This window comes from Peromyscus eremicus, chromosome 8a (genome assembly GCF_949786415.1).
Source record: "Peromyscus eremicus chromosome 8a, PerEre_H2_v1, whole genome shotgun sequence".
Taxonomy (NCBI): Eukaryota; Metazoa; Chordata; class Mammalia; order Rodentia; family Cricetidae; genus Peromyscus; species Peromyscus eremicus.
Genome location: NC_081423.1, coordinates 92,127,359 through 92,141,537, shown reverse-complemented (window position 1 = coordinate 92,141,537; position 14,179 = coordinate 92,127,359). Strand labels below are relative to the sequence as shown.

The 14,179-nt window shown below is 31.4% G+C and overlaps 1 protein-coding gene across 2 annotated transcripts in view; it reads left to right on the top strand.

Annotated features, from left to right (window-relative positions):
• The window catches only part of Abca5 (ATP binding cassette subfamily A member 5), a 74,668-nt gene extending 64,873 nt beyond the window's left edge, over positions 1-9,795 (top strand). For both annotated transcript variants that reach the window (XM_059272045.1, XM_059272044.1), the window contains 11 exons: positions 2,079-2,205; positions 2,422-2,539; positions 2,634-2,725; positions 3,438-3,613; positions 4,564-4,639; positions 4,758-4,852; positions 5,650-5,769; positions 6,895-7,044; positions 7,380-7,459; positions 8,298-8,353; positions 9,140-9,795. In XM_059272045.1, the coding sequence (XP_059128028.1) occupies positions 2,079-2,205; positions 2,422-2,539; positions 2,634-2,725; positions 3,438-3,613; positions 4,564-4,639; positions 4,758-4,852; positions 5,650-5,769; positions 6,895-7,044; positions 7,380-7,459; positions 8,298-8,353; positions 9,140-9,247 (1,198 nt within the window). In that variant the 3' untranslated portion in view covers positions 9,248-9,795. The remainder of the gene's footprint in view (positions 1-2,078; positions 2,206-2,421; positions 2,540-2,633; positions 2,726-3,437; positions 3,614-4,563; positions 4,640-4,757; positions 4,853-5,649; positions 5,770-6,894; positions 7,045-7,379; positions 7,460-8,297; positions 8,354-9,139) is intronic.
• The last annotated feature ends 4,384 nt before the right edge of the window (positions 9,796-14,179 follow it).

Genomic DNA, 14,179 nt, shown 5'->3' with positions numbered 1-14,179 from the left:
CCATTGAGAAAGTCAGGTGTAATTCTAATAGGTCTGCCTTTATATATTACTTGATTTTTTTTCTTTGCAGCTTTTAATATTCTTTCTGTGTTCTGTATATTTAGTATTTTGATCATTATGTGGCATGGGAAATTTTTTTCTGGTCCAATCTATTGGATGTTCTGTAAGCTTCTTGTACCTTTATAATAATTTCCTTCTTTAGGTTAGGAAAATATTTTTCTATGATTTTGTTAAATATATTTTCTGGGTTTTGAGCTGGGTTTCTTCTGTTGCTTCTATTCCTATTATCCTATATTTGGTCTTTTCCTAGTGTCCCAGATTTCCTGGATGTTTTGCATTAGGAATTTTTTTAGATTTAACAGTTTCTTTGATCAATATATCTATTTCTCCTGTTGTTATCATCAATGCCTGAGATTCTCTGTTTCATCTCTTATACTCTGTTGATGATACTTGTATCTGTAGGTCCTGTTTGCTTACCCAGATTTTCCATTTCCAGAATCCCTCCATTTGTGATTTTTTTTTATTGCTTCTGTTTCCATTTCCAGGTCTTGGACAATTTCCTTCACCTGTTTGTTTGTTTTCTTGGCTTTCTTAGCATTCTTTAAGGGACTTATTGATTTCCTCCAATTTTTGTTTGTTTTTTCCTCAATTTCTTTAAGGCAGTTTTTTATTTCCACTTTAAAGACTTCTATATCTTCATAAGATTGGTTTTAAGGTCATTTTCTTGTGCTTCAGCTGTATTGAATTGTTCAGGTTTTGCTTCATATGATAACTGCCCAATATTTTTGCTTTTTCCCTGTTCCAGAGGAAGTGATGACCTTCTCTTATGAATCATTGATTCCTTGTACTTAAGAATGTTGTTTGATCAGGTTTTTTTTCCTATTTCTCTATCATCCTTCTGATTCATGTATGTGTATTTGTGTGCTGTAGTGTATGTGTGTTTATCCATGTATATGTGCATGTGAAGGCTGGAGTGTTGATGTCTTCCTCAATCTCTACCTCAGGGATCCTGCAACTTCCACTTCTCCAGCACTGAGATTACAGAATTGTGCTGCCATACCCAGCTTTTTAAATAAATGCTGAAAATCCAGACTCGGGTGCTAGTGCTTATATGGCAAGCACTTCACCAAATAAATTATCTCTTCAGCCCCTTCCTTCAGAATCTTAATTTAGGAAAGAGGAATTTTTTCCATTAAGGACCTAAAACATCTTATTCAAATATAAATCCATTTCTGTTTCATTATATTATACCTGTTTGTGTTCATAATCAAACACCTGTCTTTAGTTGTTAACTCCCACTTTCTCCTTAATTTCTGAATAATTTGGGTCCTCTTAACTCTCCACTGATAGTATCATCACTATCTTTGCTTTGTCTAGTAGGCTCAGCTTGCTTAATTACTTTGTTGACTCCCCTTCCATATTCTTTTCTATTGTCCTTTTGTTTCTTATAGTGTCACCTTCATTTACCTCTTTGCCTATCTTCCTATTCAAATTTTCTTTGCAACTACTTCATTCTCTGTGTGCCATTCAAGAGAATATTCCTTTGGATTTGTATTTCAGCCTTATCTACTCAATTTTGTGTATACTTAGACTGCAATTTCTTTGGAGAAAATATTCATTTTTTTAAATTAAAGATTATGCCTTTAAAATTTATGTATATGTGTGTATGTTTGTGTGAGTGAAAGCCAAGGCCAAAGAGGGCATCAAATCCTTCAGAGCTGGAGTTATAGGGCATTTTGAGCCTCCTGATGTGGGTGCTAGCAACCAGACTCATGACCTGTGGAAGAACAGTGCATGTTCTTAACTGCTGAGACATCTCTTCAGCCTCTGTTTGTTTGTTTTCTCTGTGGAATAATGCCTTAAACATACTAGTTATATAATATAATATTGAATAAATGAATGGATTGGAAAATATCATTTAAGCACTAACAGTAAGTGTAAATCACCATTTGTAATTTTACTTTTCAGAGGTAACATTGTCTCATGTTGATGTTCTTTTAAAAACTTTTTTCCCTATATAGTGCCTAAATTTCTTAATATTTTAATTATATAACCATCCACTCTTTCTGTGTATCTAGGACACTCTCACAAAAGTCCAAAAATAAGAAGTTTCCAGAACCACCAATCAATGAGGATGAAGATGAAGATGTCAAAGCTGAAAGACTGAAGGTTAAAGAGCTGATGAGCTGCCAGTGTTGTGAGGAGGTAACTTACTCATTATTGCTAAGTCACATTAAGTCTGAAATGACAAATTACCAAAGGTATAGGAATTAATAAGAAATATTTTTCATTGCATATGAATGTGAAATTTATTTGTTCACTGCTGTTTTATAAGTGAATATAGTTCTCAGGATACATGTATGAGATATGAAATGATAGGCATCTAATTTATAACTCTATAAAACCTATTTTGCTTATTAGAAGCCAGCCATTATGGTATGCAATTTACATAAAGAATATGATGACAAGAAAGATTTTCTTCATTCAAGAAAAACAAAGAAAGTAGCAACAAAATACATTTCATTCTGTGTGAGAAAAGGTTGGTATTTATTTTTCTTAAGTAAGTTTTTCAGAAGAGTAATTTCCATTTTTAGTTTGACTTTAATATATAATTTTTCTCTCAATTCCTATAGGAGAGATCTTGGGACTGTTGGGTCCAAATGGTGCTGGCAAAAGCACAATTATTAATATTCTGGTTGGGGATATTGAACCTACTTCAGGCCAGGTATGATGTAAGAGTGTGGGTGATGTCTAATATAACATTTTTAATTAAGATAAATTTACTATTGACAAATTATGAATTTGATGGTCAAACTTCATGTGTGTTAGTATTTTTAGTATAGACTGATGAGATTAAGATATTTTGATCATCTGTGAAAGTAATACAAATGGTGAAATTATCACACTCAAATAGACACATACATATTCATAGTGTAGAAAAGGATTGTTCCACAGCAACTTACAGTTGGTAGAGCCCCCCAATGTCTATGCTGTTCTCCTTTCCTGTTTGTTTTCCCTTTGTTCTCTTCACACCAGATAGACTCACTGTTCTCCTATGGATTACAAGGAATATTCTTTTCTTTGAGATTTTGCCTGAGCTGTTCCTTATGTCAGTTATACCCTATATCCAAGAAATACAAAGGACTTATTTTACTTAACTCATTGGTTTAAATATGACCTTTCAATGAAGCCCCATGTTGGCAGTACTTAAAATTGTGGCTTGATTTCCCTCAACAGTGTAGAATTACCACCTTTTCTAGATGTTTCTCTAAACTCTGACTTAGCTATGCAAGTCCTGGCATCTTTAAAAAGCAATACAACCCTGGCTAAATAGTACTGTGGCTGAGGGATGGAATTTAAGTGAATCTACTTACTTTCTGTCTCCTTCACAATACAAGTAAGCAAAGATACTAAAATTTGGTTTGAATTTTTTGTAGATATTTCTAGGTGATTATATTTCACATTCAAATGAAGATGATGAATCCATTAAGTGTTTGGGTTACTGCCCTCAGACAAACCCACTGTGGCCAGATATTACTCTGAAAGAGCATTTTGAAATTTATGGAGCTGTGAAAGGAATGAGTGCAAGTGACGTGAAAGAAGTAATAAGTCGGTAAATTGATTGTCTTTAGATCGCTTTTGCTACATGGGGGCAGGAAGTGTATATTTCAAAATTTTTAAAATTTAAAACAAGCATTTTTGTAGATAATTTTCATAGAAAAATGATCATTACTTTTCATATATTCTTTACAAAATTATGATACCTATGAAAAAAGGCAACTCTTTATTTCTGTTTTTTTTTTTTCCTAATTTGTTGTTATTTTCTGAGATAGTCTTACTATGTAGTCCCAGCCAGCTTTGAACTCAGAGATCTGCCTGCCTCTGCTCTTAAGTGCTGGGGTTAAAGACAGGTGTGTCACCATTGCCTGGCTCTATTTCCCTATTTTTAATTAATGGAAGAAGGTACCCATTAAATAATATGAAAATTAAGTGAATCATTTAAAACAAGCATTTTTTGTAGATAATTTTCATAGAAAAATGGTCATTACTTTTCATGTATTCTTTACAAAATTATAATACCTATGAAAAAAAGGCAACTTTTTATTTCTTTTCTTTTTTTTTTTCCTGACTTGTTGTTATTTTCTGAGATAGTCTTACTATGTAGTCCCAGCCAGCTTTGAACTCAGAGATCTGTCTGCCTCTGCTCTTAAGTGCTGGGGTTAAAGACAGGTGCCAGCATTGCCTGGCTCTATCTTCCTATTTTTAATTATAGGAAGAAGGTACCCACTAAATGATATGAAAATTAAGTGACTAATTTATCAAGACAATTTGTTTAAAATGATATAAATTGGAGATTTTTTCTTATCTAATTATACTAAACATTATCTATCAAGACAATTAATTTGTTTAAAATGATATAAATTGGAGATTTTTTCTTATCTAATTATACTAAACATTACCTGAGTGACTCTTTTAGAGAGAACAGTGTTAGTGATCTTACATAATTTATATTTGTATTAATACAGATTCAGGTACATTAATTTTGTATTGACCATTTTACAGAATAACAAATGCCCTTGATTTGAAAGAACATCTTCAGAAAACTATAAAGAAACTACCTGCAGGGATCAAGAGAAAGGTACTTTCTATTAGACAACAAATACATCTATTGTATTATTAGTTCAGTGCTTTTTGCTCTCTAGACAGACATCCTCAGAGTGAAGTCTTAGTCCAGCTTCCCTCTTTCTTCCCTCTAGCTGTGTTTTGCTCTCAGTATGCTGGGGAACCCACAGGTTACTCTACTGGATGAACCATCCACAGGTATGGACCCCAGAGCCAAACAGCACATGTGGTGAGTATGACACTACAGACACTTGTCACAGTGCATTACATCATGGTTTAGAGTCATTATAGCTAATAGTTTCCTGTTAGTAATGTATACTTGATTTTATTAAATAATAATTAAGTATTAACCTTTTAAAGCTTTTATCATATCTTTGTTGAAATGATCATGATATTTTATATACTGCAGAACAAAAATGAATGTACAAGTGGTTATTAAAATAAATAATTCTTTCTGAATTGATTTTGGAAGCTTTTTCCTAGTCATTTAATGGTAAATTATGTTTTTCATAATATTATTTTGAATTGATGTAATTCATTGTAGTAGTTTAAAGAACTAGGTCATTGAATACTTTTTAGTCCTTAATTTAGGTGTTTATAAAGTATAAGGTTTGATTTAGTTATATATTAATTTATGAGTATGCAGCTTTTTTATAATACAAAAAAATCGCATTTTATCATACATTGATTGATTCATTCCTGCATGTTTTTGTACTTCCTCTTTTTTTTTTTTTTTTTTTTTATTTCTGGTGATTGACACCAAGATACTGTGCATTGTAAGCAAGTGCACCGTATCTGAGCTGTACACTAGCCTGGTTATTATATTTTAACCCCATGTATACCTTTGCATTTGTCAAGTTTCAGAACAAAAGAAAAGTAAGTTAGAATAGAAAAATCATAGTTTGGTAGGATATAATAGTTTATAGCAGTTGATAGCGGGTAAGTTTTAGTCAAATAGTTGGACTTTGAAAAAACTATTTCTATTAGCAAACGGGTATATTCCTCTTTTTTTTTTTAATTTTGTAGGAGAGCTATTCGAACTGCATTTAAAAACAAAAAGCGGGCAGCTCTTCTGACTACTCATTACATGGAAGAGGCAGAGGCTGTCTGTGACAGAGTGGCAATTATGGTGTCCGGGCAGTTAAGGTAGATGTTTAAACAGCATACTTTTCAGAGACTGAGAATTGAGGATATATTTTGAATATGATCTTTTAAAAACTTAGAAAACTGTGCATTAATTTGAAATGTCAAAACATATTTCTTTTAGTTTTTAAAATGTGTTTTCCTTGTAATTTCTTGGAAATACATAATTTTTTTCTTTTTTTTTTTTTTTTTACAAAATATGTCCAACTACCTGTATTAGTATGTTTTTAAGCCTTGTGTTTGTTATTTTAAAATTATTGGGCTATTTTAAAGTAACAGGAATTTTTTTGAATTGTAACACAAAGTATAAAATAAATATTTGAGTTTATATTTATATAAATAAATGATTGGATAAATAAACGTGGCCAAAGAGGCAAATTTTCCTTACATAATGATTTCAAATAGTATGTCTATGCTGTTCCCTCAAAGGAAGCTTACCCTTATTTGTCCCAGCTTTATGCTGGATATAATCAGTTTCTTCTAGAAAATTGAGTAAGGAAAAGGGGAAATAATAAGTTCACAGCTGAAAAGCTTACAGATATCTTAACTAAGCAGTGTGCAGATGCTGTACTTCCCTGAATATGGCATAGATTAATGAGAAGCATTATTCAGATTGTGGTTTTCTGTCCAAAAGTCATAACCCTATTTTAACATGAGGAAAATAACAAACACAAATTGAAGAAAATTCCTATAAAACACCTGATCAGTATTTTTTTTTAAAACTATACAAGTCATGAAAAAGAATGAATGGGTAAGAAGTGTCAATATCTTTGGAAATTAAAGAGACATAACAACTAAATATAACATGCAACAGAATCCTGGAACAGAAACGGCACTGCTGGAAAACTAGCAAAATCACAAAAATCCAGGTCTAACCTTGGCTAGCTAGCTCTGTATAATGTAGATTACTTGATTTGGACAAATTTGTCATAGAAATAGAAGAAAATATTAGGTAAGATGAAACTAGATAAAGTGTATAAGCATGCTGCATGATGCTTGCAACTTTTCTATACATGTAAAAGATTCCCAGAGTCATTTTATCCAAAAAATATGGTAGAGATTTAAGTGAGAAATCATTCTTTGAAACTGTCAAGCCATTTTAGCTCTTTCTTTTAAAAATTTCTTCAGATGTATTGGAACAGTACAACATTTAAAGAGTAAGTTTGGCAAAGGCTACTTTTTGGAAATTAAATTAAAGGATTGGATAGAAAACCTGGAAATAGATCGCCTTCAAAGAGAAATTCAATATATTTTCCCAAATGCAAGCCGCCAAGAGAGGTAACAACTTTTAAAGTATATTTAATATTTTTTATAGAGTAGAAATAATTAAAGGTTATATTTTCAGTTATATTTCTACCTATGTCTTTGAGTATCTTATTAATGTGCTGTGTCACCAGTACTGTATTGTGCTGTCAGGACAGAGGTTTGTATCTGCTTCAGGGTTACAACTACATGGTTTTACCCAGTCAGTTTGCACAATTTTTTAGGAAAATGAGTATCAAAGTATATTATTAGAATTTGAATTTGAACTTTAAAAAATTTTAAACTTTAGCTTTTGAACATACGCAGTAGTTAAGTTTTGTATTTTCCTGTGTTTTATCTTTGTTTTTCAGCTTTTCTTCTATTTTGGCTTATAAAATCCCTAAAGAAGATGTTCAGTCCCTCTCACAATCCTTTGCTAAGTTGGAAGAAGGCAAGTAGCATTTAAGAATATTGTAAAATAGTTTTCATATAATGAAAGAATTTTATTCAGAAATCTTAGAACTGGGAGCCAGATTATTGTTTCAATTATAGCAAGTAATCTTTTGTTCTTTTATTCTAAGATAAATAAATATGAATGTATGTATAATTACATACATACATGTAATAATAATTTAAAAAGGATTGGTTAGGAATTTGAAAGGGAATGTGGGAGACACAGGAGGACTTGAAGGGAGAGAAGGGGACGGAATAATGCAAATTCAGAACTCATGTATATAATTCCAAAAAACTTAAAAATTTGAGACGTATATAGAACTTTTATCATTCTCTGTGGGGATTCTGAATAGGACAAAATTTACTTTTATCTTACGTATCTCCATAATATCTGCAGAGTAATTACTAATTCTGAAATTTTTACTTTCCTGGTAATGTCATTATGATTAAATGATGGAATTTGGTATTAGATTGGATTACAAAGGGATTTGAAGTGAATGTAGGAAAGCTTATAGTGATCAATGTTCAGAATCCAATTTAAGAATCAAGAACAGGTTATAGCAGAGTTTGGAGAATGGGGGCTAGAGATCTAACACCGTAAGAAAACAAAAGAATAATGAGGAAGGAGATACAGGAAAGAAAGAGGAGATAACTTAGAAAATGTGAATTAGGTCAAGTAATGTTTAATCTTGATTGTTTACAGCTTAGGGTCAGTAGTGGATCAGTTTTGAGTGAGTTGTTGACAGAGTTTTTAAAAAACAGATACCTTATAAGTTATTGCCATTTAATTCCTTTAAAATATCACTGAGTAAAATGCAATTTTTATGTTTTAATAGCAAAACACACTTTTGCCATTGAAGAATATAGCTTTTCTCAAGCAACACTGGAACAGGTACTGTAAAGTTAAATTAGAAAAGATTACTATATAGTTAGGTGTGTCTATTAGCAATCGCTTGGGTTTATATTGTATAGACTGTGATATTATAGACATTTAAAACTATATAATTAAAAACGTACTCATTTATTTCATGTTTGGGTGTGGGTATACAAGTGGCACAGTGTTTTTGTGAGGGCCAGAGGACAACTTGTAGGAAGCAGCTCCCAGCCATGTGGGGCTTAGTGATTATACTTTGGTCTTTGGGCTTGGCAATAGGCATCGCTGAGCCATCTTTCCATTCCCATTTATAATTACAGCTGTAATTACAACTTGAGCTTCCTCTTTGCTTTTTCTTCACTTTTATTTTTAAAGAACCTTTAATTGAAAACTCATATTATTTATATTTATTGAGTACAGTGTTATGGTTTGATATATACATACACTATTGAATAATTAATTCAAGTGAATTTTATCTTGTTAATTTTGAATAGCCTTTTATTCATTTCTGTAAATATTTGAAAAGACTCATTGTAGTATTACATATTAGAATACTTGAAATTGTTGAAATAATTTTAAGTTATTATGACAGTACTACTTGATTAATCAGAAAATGCATTAACCCTTTAAGTATATGTTTGTCTTTCTATCTAAAGGACATCATTTGATTTGTTTGAATAGTATCGATATCAATAAACTCTTTTGATACTTGTTAATATAATTAGTTATGTCATTGTATCATGTCTGACAGTTAAAAGTCTTTTGAATTATAGAATAGTTTATTTTTCTTTTCCTTTTATCTAGGTTTTTGTAGAACTGACCAAAGAACAGGAGGAAGAAGACAACAGCTGTGGGACTTTAAACAGCACACTCTGGTGGGAGAGAACGCAGGAAGACAGAGTAGTGTTTTGAATGTTTGTGGCTCATTCTGCTTACTGACACTGAATTTATTTATTATTTTTTTTAACTGATTTTAAAAGTTTATTACTTGAATAGTAATTGAAGAAACATGAAAGCACTTGGACGTTTCCTAAACTCCTTAATTTATATGCTATGGTTGTGTGTTTGGCTTTCCCTTAAATAAATTTGTGTATAATTGTCAACCTGCATGTTTATATCTGAAGTATATTGAATGTAGTCTATATGCCATCATTTCCACTTTTCACAAAAACAGTATTTCTAAACTTGTGGCTTAAAGAAATTATAAAAGAATAATTCTGAATAATATATAAGTTTATACTATCTTACATCATTATAAATTCTCCAGTACTAATTAAAAAGGCCAATATATGGCTAATCCATAGAAAAGAGAAATAAGGCAATGAGGAAACTTTTGGCTTTTCCTTTAGAATTTGTAAAAGAAACTCTTAGAGGAAGTTGCTATCTGTAAAAGTTCGGAGGTTGAGGAGTACATCCACTAGGTGGCAGTCATTAATCATAGTAAACAATGTGAAGCCTTATTCTAGTAAGTGATTTTCAATATGGGTAATTAGATGTTTCAAGTTACATTTCTTTTGCCTACGTTAAAATTCAAATGTGTTTTAGTGATCGTAATTCACAAAAAGATTATTGCTAGAATCTTAGTATGCAATAGTCTGATTCTCTGAAACTACAATGACAGATGTCTGTGGAGGTATAATTAGTCTATATCTTCTCTCAAACTCTGTATGAAGATTAAAAACAAAAAGCTTTGTTGCCTTCCTCAAAAAGGGCACACTTGGGGCTGGAGAGATGGCTCAGAGGTTAAGAGCACTGGCTGCTCTTCCAGAGCTCCTGAGTTCAATTCCCAGCACTCACATGGTGGCTCATAACCATCTGTAATGAGATCTGGCGCCCTCTTCTGTGTACATAATAAATAAATAGATCTTTAAAAAAAAAAAAAAAAAAAAAAGGGCACACTTAATTTTATTCTTAGATAAGAAACTTATTAGTTAACCATTTCTATTGCTAAATTTTATTAGTTGATTCTTTCTTGAGTTTTAAGAAGATCAACATATATATTTCTTTAAAGGCCACCTTGTAATCACCTTGGAACATGGTAACTCCTTCAGGGGTTAAATTAAGAACTAAAAATCAGAGTTTCACTCTTATGACAGAGTTGAAATATGATACGATAATATAATCTTAGAAATATATGACTCATGAACAGGTATACTAATATAAATGATGGTAGTTGATACTATATTTCAATCTGTTGTATAAAGTATTAGCTTTGCAAAAACAAACATATTGTGGTGTGACTTTTGCATTACAGAGACATAAAGAACAACAGTAAGAACAGAGGACTTGCTCCCAAGTTACTTTAAATAGTCAAACTTTCAAAGAACTTACTAATTATTTAATGTTGGGAAGACTTAATGAACTTTTGGTACTGTTTGTTAATGAAACACCTGTGGTTTTAGGCACTAGTAGCTAATTTAAGTGTTCCTTTCTCAGTACAAGGTACATGACAGACACTTCTCCTTTGCTTTGACAATTTCTGTCCATATTCTCAAAGGTATTTGTTTAGTCTCTTATCTCAGAGGTCTCTAATCTAAATGAGCCATCCTACAAGTCTGCTTGAATTTTATGACCCCCAGCTAAGTTCTTGTAAAATTTCATTGGCAGTAGCTTGCCTCCTGATAACCAAATTATAATTTTGGATTCTTTAGAATCTTATATTTAGCTAATGATTACTGCATGACAAATATAGTCAAGACATATTTAAGAGGAAGTCTTTATCTTTGCTGATAAATTATAAATAGCACATTGTATTTTCTAAGCAAGTCACTGCTAAATGGTGCCGTAAACTTGAAGAGCTATCTTTTAGTATTTAAGTACGTTGGGCCTTTCTTTTGGGATGTGATTTTTGTAACTCTGTAACCTAGAACACATACCCTTAAAACAAACAAACCAACAAAAAACAAACTGTATTTATAGTTTACTAGAGCAGTTACTGAAAAAGGTAGGTTTTGTTTGTTTTTCAAAGCATTTGATCATTCTGAGAAAGAGTTGTTTCATAGAGATGGTGAACATAGACCATTATCACCCACTTTTTCATGTAGATATGTCCACTGTCTATTAACATTACTGAATGTGTGATCAATGTACAGTATAATTTTTCTTAGGGAGTGAAAGTTGAGATTATGTTGTCTAATAATTTTCTTGTCTGTTGTGTTATTTTATTTTTCTGTACATAAACAAAGTTTTGTAAACATTTTAGATAAGACCTTTGAATATAGCTTTAGTTTTCACACATTCAGTAAATATATTTTGGTCATGAACTAAGTTTTTCTTTTGGAAGCTGCTATCCACCCCCTTTAAGAGTAGTAACTGACTCAAGAAAAACAAGATTTAAACAATTCTTAAAACAAGGATAAGTGAACTGGGACAAAAGAAGTCAGAAAGTCAAATAGAAATTTATCATATTACAGTGTATAGTTTGTTTTGCACATATATGTATTTTAAAATATCTTAAATTATTGCTATCAGAACTTTGTTCCACATCAATACAAGTAAATAAATAGCTATATTTGTTAGGCAAAAGTTGAATACAAACAGCAACATCACCTTCCTGCCTTATATTTTCCATCTGTGATCAAATATTAGAAGTAGAGTAAAGGCAAAGCTCTACTGAGTGACTGAATGTTGAAGGCATGCTATCTTCAGCAGAGATGAACTAGTCAGCTTGGGACAATGAAAAGCATTCTTAGTAAAGTAAGGCATGCTTTACTTTGTGTGGGTTCTTCCCCCTTCCACTTCATTTTTTGTAAAAAGCAGTGTTTTTTTTTAAATTTTTTTTTATTTAATTGGCAAAAATTACTTTTAGTCAATTTTGGTTTTCACCATTAAAACATTTTTTTTCAGTAATTTAATTCAGCACACCTTTCAGTGACTGTGTTTCCAGAATGGGTTCTTTGGGTAGAAAGATGACCTGATTTTGGCTCTGTAAGCTCTTACATTCTATTAAGAGAAGGATAGATACTTAAATAATGATATGAAAATGCTTTGCCTCTAGTACTAAAAGTATCTTATAGGAGCACAATTAATTTTACTAGGGTAGGTGTTGTTTTCATGTTTCTTTGATGGTCACTCAGCTCATTCTGATTGCACTTTCTGCATTTGTTAAGATGCCATCGTATATTTTCATGTAGCATATTAGTAGGCATTAATTCTTTTACAATAGTAAAGGCTTTTTCTTAATGTATTTTTAAAATTGTTAACATTGGTTTTTCATCTTTTTCCTTGATAGCATATTACATAAATGAAAATTTATTCTCAGGTGAATTATTTTTGTATCAGCTATTCTTATAAGGTAAAAATTTACTTATTTTCTATTCATAATGTGTTGTATGTAAGCAATTCTCAATGCTGCCCTTTAAGAAAAATGAATGTGCTTATATTATTAATAATAAACTTTAAGAGCTAAAAATCTGAGACAAAGTTTATTTTGTATACTGAAATGGATTTTTTGTTATTTAGTGTTCATAATTAGATGAGTGACTTAAATTAAAAATTGAAGCAACACTATGTAACTTAAATAATATTATCTATTAAGAACCTTTATTAAGTAAGGGATAAGGAAATGTTGGCAAAAATTATTTAATCATGTTCATATTTTAAATTTAAACTTAGGCTATGTTTATTTTTTATGTTAAATGTATTTCATACAAACAGCAGTTATTTATATTTAATACATATTTATCTATTTCCTTAAATTTTTAAAATAAATTTGATTTTTTTACTTAGGCAGTACTTTGAATTTAATGAATAAATTCTTCCCAAGTACCTAAGCTTAACAGATAAAGGGCTTTTTTTAAAGTTAAGAAGTCAAGTTCTGAAGAATTCAAAACATCTTAAAACTAGGCTGCATTTGCTTGCTATCATAATTACACAAATGTGGACCCTGTGCCCAACTAGACACACCCAGAGGCATGTTTCCATGGTATTTCTAAATGCCACAAAGCCTGACAGTGAAGATTTTATCACAGTTGCTTATTTAATGATTGGGGTGATGAAAGGCCCAGTGATGATGAATTGACGTTAGCAGTTACAGGCATACAGCTTAGGTTTATAGCTGCTAAGGTAGTCCTTTCTTTAAGCTCACACTTTGATTTTTCAGCTGGTAGTTGGGACTTAATCCAATTTAGGTTTCATGTTCTAGCAACTCAGTATTTTCTGCTAAACTAAGATAATACATAATTTTACTGTTGTATTTCATCCAACCTCATAATAATAGAGCCTTCTAAGATCTCTGTTCTGACATTCTTCTGATCTTTTTTGTTTTGTTTTGTTTTGGTTTTTTGTTGTTGTTTTTTTGTTTTTTGAGACAGAGTTTCTCTGTGTAGCTTTGGTGCCTGTCCTGGATCTCGCTCTGTAGACTAGGCTGGCCTCCACCTCAAGAGATCCACCTGCCTCTGTCTCCTAAGTGCTGGTATTAAAGGCGTGCACCACTACTGCTCAGCCTTATCTTCTGATCTTAAAGGCTGGCTGAAAACCCTCCTAAATGAAGTTATAATTTTACTTTGCTGTTTTAAAATTAATATATAATAATTTTACCCCTTTATGAGATGAAATATAAATTCTTTTCTTTTTTCTGCTTGGGATTGAACCAGGAGCTTGTGTATTTACTTAAGCACACTATTCCTGAGCTGAGTATCTGCTACTTTGAGTTAGTTTAAATGTTATCGTCTATGAGGATGTTTTGCTAACAGAATGACACCATTGTTGTTTTGGAAAGTGGTTCCAGTCATTATTTATTAAAAATCTCTTTGACATACAATTGTAGGAAAAGGTATTGAGTGCCAATTTTCATTGGTTGTTACATAGTAATTTCTTTAATGCATTATACAAGAAAATTAATCT